This window comes from Topomyia yanbarensis, chromosome 2, assembly GCF_030247195.1.
Source record: "Topomyia yanbarensis strain Yona2022 chromosome 2, ASM3024719v1, whole genome shotgun sequence".
Classification (NCBI taxonomy): Eukaryota; Metazoa; Arthropoda; class Insecta; order Diptera; family Culicidae; genus Topomyia; species Topomyia yanbarensis.
In genome coordinates this window covers 25,647,760-25,664,718 of record NC_080671.1, presented here as the reverse complement: position 1 = coordinate 25,664,718, position 16,959 = coordinate 25,647,760, and the positions used below count along the sequence as shown (strand labels likewise).

At 37.9% G+C, this 16,959-nt stretch overlaps 1 protein-coding gene across 1 annotated transcript in view; it reads left to right on the top strand.

Moving 5' to 3' along the window:
• The window catches only part of LOC131678914 (ATP-binding cassette subfamily G member 4), a 54,724-nt gene extending 38,097 nt beyond the window's left edge, over window positions 1–16,627 (top strand). Inside the window, exons 3-9 of the mRNA XM_058959348.1 lie at window positions 13,964–14,109; window positions 14,170–14,408; window positions 14,462–14,878; window positions 14,942–15,042; window positions 15,108–15,263; window positions 15,822–16,027; window positions 16,097–16,627. Coding sequence (XP_058815331.1) covers window positions 13,964–14,109; window positions 14,170–14,408; window positions 14,462–14,878; window positions 14,942–15,042; window positions 15,108–15,263; window positions 15,822–16,027; window positions 16,097–16,238 — 1,407 coding nt within the window. The 3' untranslated portion in view covers window positions 16,239–16,627. The remainder of the gene's footprint in view (window positions 1–13,963; window positions 14,110–14,169; window positions 14,409–14,461; window positions 14,879–14,941; window positions 15,043–15,107; window positions 15,264–15,821; window positions 16,028–16,096) is intronic.
• Window positions 16,628–16,959: the final 332 nt, after the last annotated feature.

Sequence of the window (16,959 nt, the reverse complement as noted above, 5' to 3'; positions counted from 1 at the left end):
TTATCGAGCTTGGCGACCGTAAGTTGTACTTGTGTGCGTTGTATGTTCCACCCGACCGCGCTCGTGACACCGAATACGTTGAAGCACACTGCAGCTCAGTTTTTACTACAAATCCTCCTAGCATTTCATGGAAATCTTCCCGTAATGGATTTCTTTATCCGGATTCGGACCATTCAGTTCTCCACCCATGTGCAGTGAGGCTACTTGATAGCTATAGCTCAGCCACGTTAGTACAAATCAATCCTATTGCCAATGAGAATAGCCGCCATCTCGATCTTTGTTTTGTCAGCGACCAGGTTTCCGCCACATCAATAATGAAGGCTCCCTCTCCCCTAGTAAAACCAGTGGCACATCATCCTCCACTGATCGCCACGATTGATAGCTCTGTGGTGCATGACTTCGATATATTACCGCTTTCTGTCTCCTACAATTTCCGTAAAGCTGATCATCGCAGTATCGCAGACCTTCTTTCCACTATCGATTGGGAAAAAATATTCTGGACCCCGAAGATGTCGAAACCGCAGTTCAAACCTTTTCAAACGTTCTGGTGTACGCTATTGACAGGCATGTTCCAAAGAAAGTTCACCATCGACAAACCGGCCCTCCATGGCAAACGAATACTCTGCGACGGCTGAAGTCTATAAAAAGAGCTGCCCTGCGGTGGTTTACCAAGTATCGCACAATATCACTCAGAGACTATCAAGTCAGTCTCAACCATGCGTACAAACGAGCCAGTCAACACTGTTTCTATCGATATCAGCAAAATATTCAGCGTAATCTCAAGTCGCATCCTAAACGTTTCTGGAAATATGTGAACGAGCAGCGCAAGGAATCAGGACTGCCGTCGTCTATGACTTTCAATGGGAACAAAGCTACCACATCTCGAGACATATGTTCACTTTTCTCGGAAAAATTCGCGAATGTATTCACAGATGAGGCACTAACTATTGAGCAAATCGAACTCGCTGCTAACAGAGCTCCACTTGTGGGTCACACTCTGGGTGCTATCGATTTTAATGCAACGATGATTACCAGAGCTTCCTCTCGACTTAAGTCATCTTTCAATCCGGGACCCGACGGGCTTCCCTCCGCGATACTGAAAAGGCACATCGAAGTTTTGGTTGCTCCGCTTCTTTAGATCTTTAGAGCATCTATTACTAGAGGTATTTTTCCATCTTGCTGGAAATCAGCGAACATGTTCCCAGTTCATAAAAAGGACAATAAGCGAGACGTCAATAATTACCGTGGAATAACTTCATTGAGCGCTGTCTCGAAGTTGTTCGAGCTGGTGATTATGGAACCTCTTCAGGCTCACTGCAAGCAGTACCTAAGTGACGATCAACATGGCATCACGTCCGGGCGGTCAACTGCATCTAACCTGTTATGCTTAATATCCTACATAACAGAGAGTATGGAACGTTACGCTCAAACTGACGTCGTTTACACTGACTTATCTGCCGCTTTTGATAAGCTAAACCACGATATCACAATAGAAAAAATGGAGAGATTTGGAATAAGTGGTAGTATTTTGCAGTGGTTTCGATCTTACCTCACAGACCGAGAGATAGCTGTTGTCATAGGAGATTGCCAGGGCCCTATATTCACTTCTACGTCAGGAATACCTCAAGGGAGCCACTTGGGACCGTTAATGTTTCTGATATACTTCAATGATGTACATCTAATTCTGCAGACTCCCCGATTGTCCTTCGCGGATGATCTCAAGATTTTTCGCATAATTCGTACAATTGAAGATTGCAGATTTCTCCAACAGTAGCTTCAAGCCTTTGCTAACTGGTGTACCATGAACCGCATGTATGTAAACCCGAAGAAGTGCTCGGTAATATCGTTTTCACGGAAAAAGGATTCGATCTATTTTAAGTACCGTCTTCTAGAAACAGAAATCGAACGCGTCAGTCACGTGAAGGACCTGGGAGTGATTCTGGATTCTCAACTTACGTTCAAACAACACGTCTCCTACGCAGTCGGTAAAGCGTCTCGAGCGCTAGGATGCATCTTCAGGATAGCCAAAAATTTTACAAATGTTTATTGTCTTAAATCGCTGTACTGCGCTTTATCCCGATCAATCCTAGAATATTGCCCTGAAGTGTGGAGCCCAAACTACAATAACGGCGTTGAGAGAATTGAAAGCGTACAGCGTCGCTTTTTATGTTTCGCGCTCCCTAGATTGCCGTGGAGAGATCCTGTCCGATTATCTAGCTATGAAAACCGGTGTCAGCTGATTTAACTGGAACTCCGAAGAAATACAGCAAGAGCTTTGTTCATCGCCGACACTTTGCAAGGTCATATAGATGCCCCAGCTATATTAGAACAAATTAATATAAACGTCGCACCACGAACATTACGCAACAACATTATGCTTCGATTACCGTTGCATGGAGCCATCACTGGTCTACAAAGGATTTTCAACCAGGTAGCTTCAGCTTTCGATTTCAACGTGTCTAGACAAACTCTGCGTCAGCGATTTTCCAGACTTTTTAATCAATCTTTTAACCACATTTGACTTTTTTGCCGTTTTTGTGAATTATTGTATGACCACTATTTGTGTATATGACTTGAATGTTAGTAATAAGTTTATTATTAAGACCAACACCATTGGGGCTTTGGTATGCCTGTTGGTGTATAAGACTAATAAAGAAAGGATTATTCGGTTTCGTGCTAGATATGCTCAAATATAAGTCTACAAAAAAAATAACATACTTTTCAAGTAATGTATTAAAGGTTGTAGGTCTGGTCAAATACAACACAAAACCACGTTTGATTAACTTAATATACCCTCAAAATCTTATAGCAAAAAATCAGTTTACAAGACTTTTGGCACTAAAATATTTTCTACTCGGTCACTTTTCAACCGATTTTCATTTTTTTGAATTTTCTGGAAAGAAGAAGAAATGACCTGCTATATTATTGTTTCGAGTTCGAAACTGGTCATTCGGCTGAAAGATTTTTAGCAGAATGCTGTTTGGCAATGCCGTTTGCCGAATGCTCATTGGCCGAAATCCATTTGGTCGAGTTTGAAATAAGGCCGAATACTACTCCAGAGCAGGGTTATTTTGCAAATAACTTTCGAACTGTCCGATTTTATCTCAATGTTAAAATTTTATTAGAACTTAATGTTTCCGACCATTATTATAAATAAAGTGATACAAGCAATCAATTATAAGTTTAGTGGTATATTGTGAGAAGGTATAGAAGCAGAACAATATATAAAGGAACATGTATAGAGCAAGGTTACCCCATGCCACCATATTCATTTATACTATATAAAGAGTATTATAGTAGAGATGGTCTGGTTTTAATTTTTTCGAACCCGAACCGGAGAGCTTGAAAATTGAAAAACTTGGACCCGACCCGAGCCCGAAATTATAAAATTTTTAAAACCCGAACCCGACCCGAGCCCGAACATTTAAAAATTGAAAAACCCGAACCCGACCCGAACCCGAAAGTTTAAAATTTCAAAAACCCGGACCCGACCCGAACCCGAGAAATTCAAACTTGAAAACCTGGAATCCGACACGAACCCGAGAAGTTTAAATTTATAGTACCCGAACCCGACCCGAAACCCGTAGGTCGGGTCCCGGTTTCGGGTCTAAAAATCCGAACCCGACCATCTCTATACTATAGCAGATAAAACTAATTTTCCCATCATTGAACTTACTAGAACAGTATGAGCAAGGATTTAGCATTTTATTAGCACTCACATGAATTTTAACTAACAATGTGAAGGATTGAGAGCATTTAATAAAATAATAAAGTGTGAGAAGTAGTACTAGAATTGGATGCAAATAAGCTCAAAACATTAGTAAAGAAGTCACACTGAGATAGAAAAATACAATTTACTATAACTATGGGACCATTCATAAATTACGTAACGCTTTTAGGGGGGGGAGGGGGTACAACAAGTTGTGACATGTTGTGACATAGGGGGGAGGGAGAGTTAGCTAGATCGTTACGTAACATGTTTTCACCGAAGAAAAAAAAAATTTTTTCTAGGAATTTGTTACGTAACAGGGGAGGGGGGGATGAAGAAATTTGTGACAATTTGTTACATGGGGGGAGGGGGGAGTCAATTTTGGGCAATTTTTGCGTTACGTAATTTATGAATGGTCCCTATAGGTAGTAATGTGTGAGGTAGCGAAAAAAAAACTAATTGGGATTGATTTTGGATATGGGCAATACAATAAGAATAAGATGCAGATGCAGATAACACTAGTTTACAAATTTTGGGTTAATTGCATGAAGTTAAGAAAAAAGGTGTTTTTTAAGTCAATTTTGGGTCGCTGAGCACGAAAACCATATCCATTTTCTTTTTCAAAGAACCGTTTTTGTGATTTTTTGAAAAAGGTGTTTTTGAGCAATTTTTGCAGTTTTTGGTCAATATCTCAGGAGAAAATCTTCCGATTAACACAAAATAATCACCATTCGAATGGTATTGATGTGCCCATTCCAAAAATGTATAACATGTTAGGATTAAATATCAACAATTTAGGGTTAAGAGCAACCAAAGTGAAAACAGTAGTGTTTGGTAAAATTACTAATTTTTAGTTGATTTTTCATAAAAAAATAAATGAGCAAAAAAATCTTTTAAAATATTATGTGACACACAAACTTCTCACGTGAATTTAAAGCCTAAGATCACGAAAATCCGACAAAAACTGATGATGTTATTAAGCACCGAGTGAAAATTGCTGTTTTTCACATATATCTTTTGGTCTTAAATAAGATTAGGGGAGAGAGGGTAACAATGAAACACATTTCTTCTACAATTTAATTTTGATGATAATACTTGATATTTGTGTAACCAAAAGTGATACATAGTGCTACTCTGTTGTTAACTAATACATATATTTTTTCCAGCTGGTAAAATTCACGGGAAATAACATTTTTTGGATAATAAACAGTCGGTGGTAAAATGTATCAGTGTGCCCCATGGGTAGGAACTATGAAACACGATGTCGTCTATAGTGAAATATTCTACTTATAAATTTTGACGAAGAATGATCCTAACGCTTTGAATTAAAGTCATATTGAGGCGAAAATCGTTTGTTTACGAAAGAATCCACTATATCATCGCGTAACATCGAACCACCATATATGCATATTAGCTGCAATCCTGAAATAAGAGACAATTTCTACAAAACTTGCCCAAATTTACTAATTTTGCACTATATGGGTAGTATTTACTGTGGAAAATCGGAACCCATTCACATTTTGAGACAGACCACAAAAACAAAAAAATACACTGTTCCCCATACGCCATCGTTCCACAGTTACCCAATGAGTCTATTCATGAAAATTGAGAAATTACACAGAACCATGAGAAGTTACCAAAAAACTTTGTTCGCGGCAAATGTTGAGCATAAAATTTGCTATAAATAGCAATAGACTAAACATTTATTCAATGAATGGTAACTCATAAAGGTGGAATAATGTTTTTCATTGCAAATTTACTCTGGCTATCACAAAACAAACAAATATCCATTAAAAGAGATACAGTTATCAGATCTCTTCCACAATATAGCAACACGTGTAAAGAATTAGAAATCGTGAAATATGAGGGAATGAGACGATTCTGATCATGCATTATGATTTTATTGCGAATGTTTCAAGTTCCTGCTGATCCACTGTTACCCTCTCTCCCCTACATTTGGTTACAAGAAAAATGAAGTTAAGAAAAAAAGTGTTTTCGAGATTAATTTTGGGTCGCTGAATACGAAAATAATACTCTATTTCTCTTTCAAAGAAGTTCGAGTTTAAAAAAAAGTTTTACATTTCTTACAAAAGAAATGTATAGGATTCGCTCAAACTTTGAAAACTTTTTCCGAGGCCCGGAGGGCCGACTTTCATATACCAATCGACTCAGCTCGACAAATTGAGACAATGTCTGTATGTGTGTGTGTGTGTGTGTGTGTGTATGTATGTATGTATGTACAAAATGTCATGTAATTATCTCGGCAATGGCTGAACCGATCTTAATGAAACTAGTTTCAAATGAAAGGCCTAACGTTGCCATTTGACACTATTATTTTTGATTTTCGATATGTTGTTTACTTTCTGAGATATGGGCGATTTTGTCAAAACACGGCAGGTTTTCTGCAAATAACTTTCGAACAATACAATATTGCCTCACAAACTGCACATAAATGCTTGTAAAAATACCTTTCTAAAAAGCTATAGATTGTCGAAATCCGTGCATGAGCGGCGGAGATATTAAACATTTTGTATCTTTAGTCCTCGCTTATCAATTTCCACTAACTAAAAATGAGATTGTTTCATACAGAGTATTGCTTTACTGGTGTTTTAGGGGCAAAACTAAACCGATTTTGAATATCGGGGTATGAAAACACATGTACGTGATTCAAGGAATTCGATGTTGAGAACATTTTGTGAATTACCTCTATAATAAATTAACTATTTCTTAAAAATCAATATACAAGTTCACTTGAAGAACAAAAAAATTTGTTGATAGTGAAAAAGCGAGTTCTAGTATTTATCCCTTGGATTAGGCGTTGCGTTCAATCATGAGGTAAATGTTTGATGGTATATCAATACCAATACAGATCAACAAGTAATTCACCTAGTAGTGAGATAAAAGATTTCTCATATAATTATACTCGTAACGTCACCGAAAGCAACTGTATGTTTGAAGCCCAAAACTCTAGCAAAAATTTAGCTCTTTTGCAAGATTTAGGTTATACTGGTTATGGCGCAAAAATTACTACTTACATTATTTATGATAATAATGTAAGGAATCAATATATCGCATAATATACCTATAAAAATATCATTTGCCATTCCTCACACGCCCCCCCCCCCATCTCTCTCCTCTCTCTCTCTCTCTCTCTCTCTCTCTCTCTCTCTTTCTCTCTGTCTCCCTTCTATCGCATCTATCTAGCTATTTCTGTATCCATTTCTAAGTTGTATGATAAGATCTTCTGCCAACTATTTTTTGTCTGCTGCTACATCAACTCAACTTTTATTCAATTGTATTCAAAGCCTGTATCTACACTATAATTAAGGAAATTCATGGCTATATCAGAAAAATATTTGGCTTAATTGGGTAATATGGATGTTTAACGATGAAAATTTTCAAAAGAGACATTCCCCGTGCGATATTTAAACTATTCGTATCTCTATTGAGTTTTGAATGAAACATATACTCAAAGACTGAAGCCAGCAGGATTGGACTTGCCAACAACGTTTCGAAGACAAAATACATGAGAGAAAGAGGTTCTAGAGACGACAATGTGAACCTCCCATCCCGAGTTCGGATTGACGGTGACGAAATCGAGATGGTCGACGAATTCATGTACTTCACTGGTAATCGAAGACAATGATAACAGCAGAGAAATTCTGAGACGAATCTTGGCGGGAAATCGTACCTACTTTGGACTCCGGAGGACGCTCCGGTCGAACAAAATTAGCTGCCGCACGAAGTTGATTATCTACAAGACGCTGATTAGATCGGTGGTCCTCTACGGTCACGAGACCTCGACTATGCTCGTGGAGGACTAACGCGCCCTTGGAGTTTTCGAACGAAAGGTGTTGCGTACCATCTATGGTGGCGTGCTGATGGAAGAGGAATGTGGCGCAGGCGAATGAACCATGAGTTGTATCAGGTGCTGGAAGAACCATCCATCGCGCATACCGCAAAAATAGGACGTTTGCGGTGGGCTGTACGCGTCGTGAGAATGTCAGACAATTACCCGGTGAAGATGGTTCTTGAGGGCGATCCTACAGGAACAAGAAGACGGGGCACACAGCGAGCACGGTGGATCGACCAGATAGAGGACGACCTGCGGACCCTTCGAAGACTGCGACTCATTCACGAATCGCATTCTCCCTCTGTCGTTGTCTGTTCAAGGGGCTTGAAAGCGCATGTGACCTTGTTTCATTTTACTATATTCAATTGCGCGTTAAAATACTGGACCAGCAAATTCTATTCTGCACATAAATCTTTTTTCGGGAATATTTGACCAAAAAGTAAACTTCGAATTCCAAAGCAAATTGAACGTTCCAGGTTCCTGATAACTAATTAAGGTCCAACAGTAAAGTAGATACACCAGATAATCTTAAAACGACGCCGTCAAGTAAAGAAGCATGAAAACGAAAAGAATAAAACCAAAAAAGACGGAAGCCCTAGAAAGTCCATTGTATATTTATTAGCCTTTTTTCAGAAGATGGGATTTTCAAAAACATTTCAAAACTTACTGATGCAATGGTTCTCAAATTCGTAAAATCCGGTTTATTCATTTTCTTTATTCAAAAATGTTTTTTAACTTTAAATATATGATCATTTCATTTTAATTACTTATTCCATTCAGCATATTTTTATTCGTTTTGTTCATCTGCGTCATTTTACTTATTTTATTCGTTTCATTCTTTGAATTCACTCTGATCAGTTTAGTTTTTTATGCATTTTACTCATATTATTCATTTAACTTTTTTTATTCATTGCATGCATTCTATTCAATTTTTCCAGTTTATTTATTTTGTTCAGGTTCTTCATTTTAATAATCTGGTTACTTTTTCAGTTTTCATCATTTCATCCAAATAGTTTATTTGATACAATTAAATTTAAAAAATATTATTTTATAACCTGTTACCATCGTTTAATTTTTTATTTTAATCAATGCATTTTATTCTGCTCATTTTCTTCTTTTTATTCATTTTATCACTTCAGCTCATTTTGTTTATTTGATTCCTTTGTTTATTTATGCATTTCATTTATTTTTTACTTTATTCATTTTGTTCATCCATTCATTTTATTCATTTGATCCATTTCATTCATTTGATTCATTGTATTCACTGGATGAATTAAATCAACTTGATTCATTTGATTAATTTGATTAATTTGATTAATTTGATTCATTTGATTCATTTAATGCATTTAATTCATTTGATTCATTCGATTCATTTGATTCATTTGATTCATTTGATTCATTTTATTCATATCTTTAGTTTTATGCATTTCATGTTCAGTCATTCCTCTTATTTCATTCAATTTGTTAGTATGAGTCAATTTATTCTATTAATCTTATAACTATTTCTAAATATAATCTTAATTTTTATTTAATAACCATCTAATTTGATTCGTGTATTCTATAATTTTGATTTACATTAATTTATCTACTCATTTTATGAATTTAAAAACTTATTATTTCATTTTTTGCTTTACTTTCTATTTCGTTCGTTTTGTTGATTTTCCATAATTTATTCAGTTTATTTGAGATTTTATTCGTGCAAGACTAGAAACTATTTTCATCCCACCTCTAGTTGGGTGCCTACTTCTCATGAGTTCTGCAAACTAATCCAATAGTGATAGGTGTAAGAAATGTCTCATCTCACTGCTAGGTGGATTAAATCGGTTTTTCTTTTGCTTCCGCTTTTTTGTTTTTGCTCTATTTTTTATTACAAAAATATAATTTTTCATATTTTCAGAATCTAATGTGACAGATTTTAACAATTTTAAGGTAATCGCGATAAGCTAAGAAGAAATGTGTTTCCTCAGTTAATTTTGGATCGCTGAATACGAAAACCAAGTCCCTTTTTTTCAAAGAAGCATTTTCAAAATTTTTTTGAAAAAGGTGTTTTTGGGCACTATTTTAGTTATTTGTAAATTATCTTGTTCAAATAGGATCCGATCGAAACAGTTTGAAAGGTATTGATGTGCCGTTTCTGAAAATGTATAATATGCGTAGATCAAATCTCGACAAACATATGATTACGGCATAAAAGCCAACTGTCAATATTTTCTTTGATAGGAAATTTCAAACAAACTGTTACCCGCCAATCACAGATGTTTATAGTAAACAAAAGAAAGAAGTTTTCTCTTGCATTAACTGCTATAAACTGCGTTTAGCCATTAACGGTTTGTCCGGAATTTCCTTTCAAAGAGATTTTTGACAGTTGGCTTTTAAGCCGTAATCGTATGTTTGTCGAGAAATGTACATTTATTATGATTACAATCGACCAAAGTAAAAAAGTCTAATGCTCGAACTTAAAAAAAATGCATATTTCTAGTAATTTTTTTATAATAAACAAAGGACAGAAGAAAATTCTTTTAGAATCTAATGAAATAAATATTCATTTCTGCATAAATTTTAAGCCAATGGTCACAAAAATCGGATGAAAATGGAGATGGTATGAAGCACTGAGTGAAAATTGTAACTTTTTATTTTTCGCACAATCATACTTTCGGCTGAAATAATCTTCTATACTTGATAGTTATTGTTTGTGTTGGGTACTGTCTTCTCGAGCTTGCATCCATCCATCCTGCGGCATTTGAATGGTTTTGGATTTTTCATTGTACAACTAAGTGCTCTTTTTAAAATGTAAAAATATCGTTGGAAAATTTTTGTTTTGTCTGTGGTGAGTACATATTTTACGAATTAAAAGAATTTTCGCCTTCTGCTTCAACAGGCTTCACAGCAGATTCTCAGTTCACAGAATAATACGTGGCTAGTGCTACGATCTCACTGAGACTCCTTCTCGATAGGGACTCTAATATTTGAGACCAGTGCTACACCCTCTAAACCGCCGCACCAGGGCAGGGTCCGCTAAAATCATAAAATTTCCATTTCGCTCAATGTGCCATAGCATCAACATTTTCCATCCGATGTTAGTAATACTAGGCTTAAAATTAACGTAAACAAATTATCTGTCATCTTAGATTCTAAAAGGTCCGAAAGAAAAAATTATTTTTCGGTAAAAAATCATTTAAAAATGAGTAACTTTTAAAAATGGTCAAAAATGCACTTTTTTCAAACTTTGGTCGCTTGCAGCACTAAAAATTTTACATATGATCGACACATATTATGTTTTTGGAAAGGGCATCTCGGCATCTTTCAACCTGAGTATTGACTGAATTAGTTGAATGATTTTGATACGAAATATTGACTAAAAACTACAAAAAGTGCTCAAAAACGAGTTTTTTGAGAAAATCACGAAATCGCTTCTTTGAACAAAAAAATGAATATTGTTTTCGTGTTCAGCGACCCAAACTTAGTCTAAAAAATACTTTTTCTTGAAGCTTCATTTTTCTTGTAAACTAGTGTAATCGATTAATAACGCAAAAATAGTAGTAGAATTCAGTAGTAATGCAGTGAAACCGAAACTTGTCTTGGCTTAACACGCAGGACGGGACATCACGTTTGACCAATCGTTCGATTGAAACACAAAGTGTGCTTTAGTTTTTGGGATTTAGCGACACGCCGGCGCTAATCTATTCCGACAAAAAGTTAGTGTCGGTTTCTGTTGAGACGAAGTCGAAACGCACCCTTGACTAATAAGTTAGGATTTGTGTCCTTCATATACAAAGACTGGTTTTACCAAAAATTTCGCCCTAGTGAGAAATTTTGGTGTTTACCCAATTTTTCTACTTAGGGTGAAATATAGCATAGTGCATGACAGATCTTTCTGCGAGCTGCCTTGAAAATTAGGTTTTGCCCTTACGGTAGATGATCTTTCCAGTTCAAAAGACATTGTTAATAAAGAAATGCATATATTACCTTGCTAAGCACGACAAGATCTGGTTTCGTCGATTCAAGTTTTGTACTATTTTTGACACCGCACGTTGAGAGGATTAAACAGGTAATTAGGGTAATTATGATTTGTTGATTCTTCAGTTTCAAGGTGTTATGATTATTGCGAGGCAACGGTGCTGTTATTATTTGGTCCGCTTTTCACATCTTGCCATTCTGTAACAAATCATTGTCATATTGTAGCAAGGGACAGTTGTATTAATAAGTTAAAACCCATTTTCGTTTTTATCTGGTGCACTGGTGCAATGCAAAAATGAAATAGACTGATCAAGCCAAGGAAAAAAGTATAGCACCGACTACACCGGTGCAGTACAATGTCAAAAACGGAAATGCGTCAAGATTCACAGTAGAATATGAATTTGAAAAGGTAACATACCTTCTTATTCACATGGTTGGCGGCTTGGAGTTCAAAACTTTGAGCTAACTTCAACCTCCGGTCGAAATTCACAGTCTAATGTTGATTGCTTACCTTTTGATCGGTGAATTCTCTGTGAACAGCTGGATATCCCCTATGTCTCCGTCAGTTGCTTGCAATTCTTGATCTTTGACACTTTTGTCATGATTGTTCCATTTCGAAGATCCACTGGGAAATGTTACGAGTTTTTTTTTCTCGATGGCCTATTATAATACTCTATAGAACATACCATGGCAACTGCTGGTCAAAAAACAAGGTCTTAGCAAGCGTTAAAATTGCTAGCAGTGGCGAATGGAGACAGCCAGAGCTGCAAATTTTCAACAGGTAGTTTTGATCTTGAAGGAAAGACAAATCTCAAATCATGCCCTACTATGTTCAATTTGCAGTCTTTAGTTGGCATCATTCATTCAAACAGCCGAGCTGCTCAATCATTTTCAAATCATTTTCAATTTCATCGACCCTGTGAATATCACTCTACTGGGGTATCGACTAGGTTTTTCAAGCAAAACTACTCTGAACATACTTCTTGCTGTTCATGTATGCTTGAAAACGCATAACATTCCAACATTTGACCTAAACTGGCATCTACAGAGCACATGACAACTTTGGTTAGTGAATGAAAAAGCATCAATTTGAAATGAAGACGTACGGTTTGGTCATGAAAATCCCCCCAAGTTGAAAGTGAATGATTAAGGGAGGCTTTGATTTTGAATCACAGTTGGGGTTGAATTGAACTAGAAGTTGGCATTTGAAAATGAAAATTTGCACCACTGGAGACAGCAGATAATTGGTAATGCTGGCAGCATCTCTATCATATGTTAAAGGATAACTTTTGGCGAGCCTATTTACGTGACCTACACTTGGTGAGGTGCGCATAAATCGACATGAGCATTTTTGCTTCGTTCCTAAGAATCAATATAACAACAAAAATGAAGTGTGAATGGTGAAATACTTCTGTTTGAGCGCAACGAAAACTCAAATCGAATGCCCCATTTACCGCACTACCATGTGAGCCAATGTGTGGCACAAAGATGACAGACACTACTCTAACCAACGGCTTCAAATGGGTAGGATAGTAAGAGAAACAGTGTGGAATAGATATGGCCTGAATAAACAAGGCAAAAATTGATTTTCAGAAAATCTTTTGGAAGCAACGCGGAATCTGAAATTTCCCTGTCAATTTCAGACGTAGCCGTCACTATGGAGCACCTAAGGGACTTAATCGAATATTAGGAAGTAATATGAAGGTCCGCCTGTAGTTTTGTGCTTTATTCGAATTTTACTAGTCAAATGAGAAGCACGTCGATGCGCGGACAGAGGGTGGGGTAAGAAAGCAAACGAAATGATCGTCGCCCATAATTTGTTGCGCTTATTATTTTTGTCAATCTGCCTTATTATGCATTATGACGGGCAGCTTTCTTGCCGTAATGTAAAACAAGGCTGAATATTTGTGGAATGCGCTATACTATGAGGATCAATAATCGCTAATAAAAATTTCTTACTGAGTTCACAGCCTCAACGAACCCAGTAACTTCAGACTCTTCGCTGTAGCACTGGGGATTTATCAATTTTTTACAGTATAAATAATCTCAAGTCCTGACAATACTTATATTGATCGTGTAAGGGCAGCTATTACGTTTCAATTAGCAGCAAATTTATTTATTGGGAGGCCCGCAGCTCGCCTTTTTACCACGAGGTTAACATCGTTATCACATGTCACTTGTCAAGGCATACGAACTCGCCGGCAACCTCAAATCATTTCCATATCTTACGTAGATTTTTACCACGAGGTTAACATCGTTATCATATGTCACTAGTCAAGGTATACGAACTCGTCAGTAACCTCATACCATTTCCATGTCTTCCGTGTAGTAACTTGAAACGAGAATCTTCTCTATCTCATATATGACAGCAGCTTAAGCTACTTTTAGTTTACCACAACATTAAATGAAATTTTTATAATAATCACGTTTCATTTACCTTTCAGATCGAAGACATCCTCACCGTTCTGGGGCTCTATGATCATCAGAACACGATCACCAGTCGTTTGTCGGGTGGCCAGAAAAAGCGCCTTTCAATCGCGCTGGAGCTGATCAATAATCCAACAATTATGTTTCTCGATGAACCAACGACGTAAGTGTTGAAATCCTTGATTACGCATGAATGGTTAACTAACCGCTTTCAATTTTCCAGTGGTTTGGATAGCTTTTCCTGCAACCAAGTGGTGGAACTCCTGAAACAACTTGCGAAGCAAGGACGCACCATCATCTGCACCATTCATCAGCCGTCGGCGAAACTGTTCCACGAATTCGATCAGGTCTACGTTCTGTCCAGTGGGGAATGCATGTACCAGGGTAGCACGAGCAGTCTGGTTCCGTTCCTGCAGTCCGTCGATATGCCCTGTCCGGTGTATCACAATCCTGCTGATTACGGTTGGTTTCCGTATTCGCTCAAGGAACTCTGATTCTAACTATTATTATTTCAGTTATTGAACTGGCTTGTGGCGAACACGGGACGGACAAAATTCAAACCATGGTGATGGAAATGGGCAACGGCGAGAGTACGGAATGGTTCGGCGATAAACGACGGGTGCTGAAGCTGGACCAGCTTCGGAAGAAGTACCCACTGAAGAAGATCATCGAGCAGAGCGGCGATAAACTACATGCGACTTCCCAGTGGCACCAGCTGGAAGTGCTGATCAAGCGAGGGATCATCAAGGCCAAGAGAGACTCCACGTTGACGCACTTGAGGATATGGGTGAACGTACTGATCGCTGGTATGCTCGGGTTTTTGTTCATCGATGCCGGTAATGAGGGTTCGCGTGTTCTGGATAACTACAATCTGCTGTTTTCGATTCTGATGCATCACATGATGGCGACCATGATGTTGACGGTGTTGACTTGTAAGTAGTGTAGTTTTGAAAGGTTGGATCATGCCTAACCCAACATTTAATCTATTTCACTAGTCCCGACCGAGATGGGAGTTATCCTAAAGGAGCACTTTAACCGATGGTACACGCTGAAAAGTTACTATCTCTCAGTGAATATAATCGATCTACCTCTTTCGGTGAGTCACTTGTTGTTCGTAGAAAATTATCTATTCATAGCTAATTTATTTGTTATACTTTCCAGTTTGGCTGCTGTCTAACGTTCACGTGTATAATTTATTTCATGAGTGGTCAACCGATGGAAGCATTCCGGTTTGGAATGTTCTTCGCGATCAGTTTTCTGATAGTGTTGATTGCTCAAAGCATTGGTCTGGCTATCGGTGCCTGGTTCAACGTCGTGGTAAGTGATCAAATTGATGGTTCATTCATCTTCAAATCATCTACTGTTGATCATAATTAGTAGATAAGGTCGGATTTTGTCTTTCGACTTCCGTCTCATCAGTAGCATACGGACCTTCTTAACCGCCAGTTATACACTACCTGTGTGAATAGCTAATAGTTCTACTGAATTTGGTTTTGAAAAGTTGTATTTATTGACACTTTATTTTACCCAAATAGTATTGTAACTGACCAGGGTACCACAAAAACAAGATGAACCTGTAACTTGATAGCAATTATTGCGTTCTAAAAATACTGCAAAGAGCAATAACTCATACGCGGCTGTTTACTATTATTAACCCCGTATTTCAACCGAAACATAATAAAGTCTAGAAAAAGCTGAACTTGATAGTTTTGCAATCTGCGTCATTCACCATCAGTATTACTTAGTTTTCTACCAATCTAATCATTCCGTCTATAGTTTTGACAGCGTTTCAAATCAATAGATAACGGCAGTTAGTACCCCGGTTGTCACTCTTATTTTAACATCATCTCGTGTTTTTTTTTTCCCACCCCCCAGAACGGAACCTTCCTCGGCCCGGTACTGTCCATCCCGATGATGATGTTCGCCGGCTTCGGGGTGACGTTACGAGATCTGCCCAGCTACCTCAAGTGGGGTACGCACATTTCCTATCTGCGGTACGGTCTGGAAGGCTACGTGAATGCCATCTACGGCGAGAATCGGGCCACGCTGGACTGTGAGCTGCATCCTTACTGCCATTATAGGTGAGCTGTTCTCCAGGTCAAACGGTCATCAGTTAGTTAATGCGTTTCATTTCACGTTTCCCCGCGTAGGTACCCAACAAAGTTCCTCTCGGAGATCGCGATGGAAGGCGATCAGTTCTGGAAGGATGTGTACGCACTTTCGATTACCCTGGTACTGACCCGAGTTCTCTGCTATTTCGTCCTACGGTGGAAGGTCATGGCTGTGCGATAAGCGTCACATTTCCCAAACAGAAGGAAGTCAATCCAGCAGGGAGCAATTCCATTATCAGACTAATGCTAGCGTAGAGCTACTGGGAGCGAGTCTCCCGTGTCAGTTGATATTCGTACACAGTCCAGCATTCGGCGGTAGAATGCGAATTTTTTTGCTAGTGAATACGGGGGGAGCTGAACTAATTGCCAAATATATCGATAACTTTATTAACTCAAGTGTATTGTGTAAATAACCTTTTCTCTACCGAGTTATGCTAGTGATATTTATTTTTAATGAGTAAATTTTTATTGAGCAAATATTTTTGATTTTTTTCGTAGAATGTAAAATGTTAGAAAATTTGACAAATAAAGTTTTGTTTAATTCCACATAATGGGTGGCATGGATTTTTACGAGTTGCTTTTATCCATGGAGCTCATCGTTTCAAGTACTAGAATAAATTTGAATTCTTCTCCTGTTTGTGCTCCATCTGCACGTTTATTCTGTCATTCCTGCACAATCGATCAACAGGTTACCATCGCACACATTCCTGGAAAGGCAACTCTCCGCCTCTACGGACCACTTTCCGGTCTAGGTTAATTTTCTCATCAATCTGCTGCCATACTACGTTCGATATACTATCTGGAGGATAGCAGTTTTTTAGCTAAAAATTGATTCACTGTCTTGGGTGGCCATATCGAGTAAAAAGCCAGGACAGTCGTAAGGGGACCCCGCTTTCACGTTG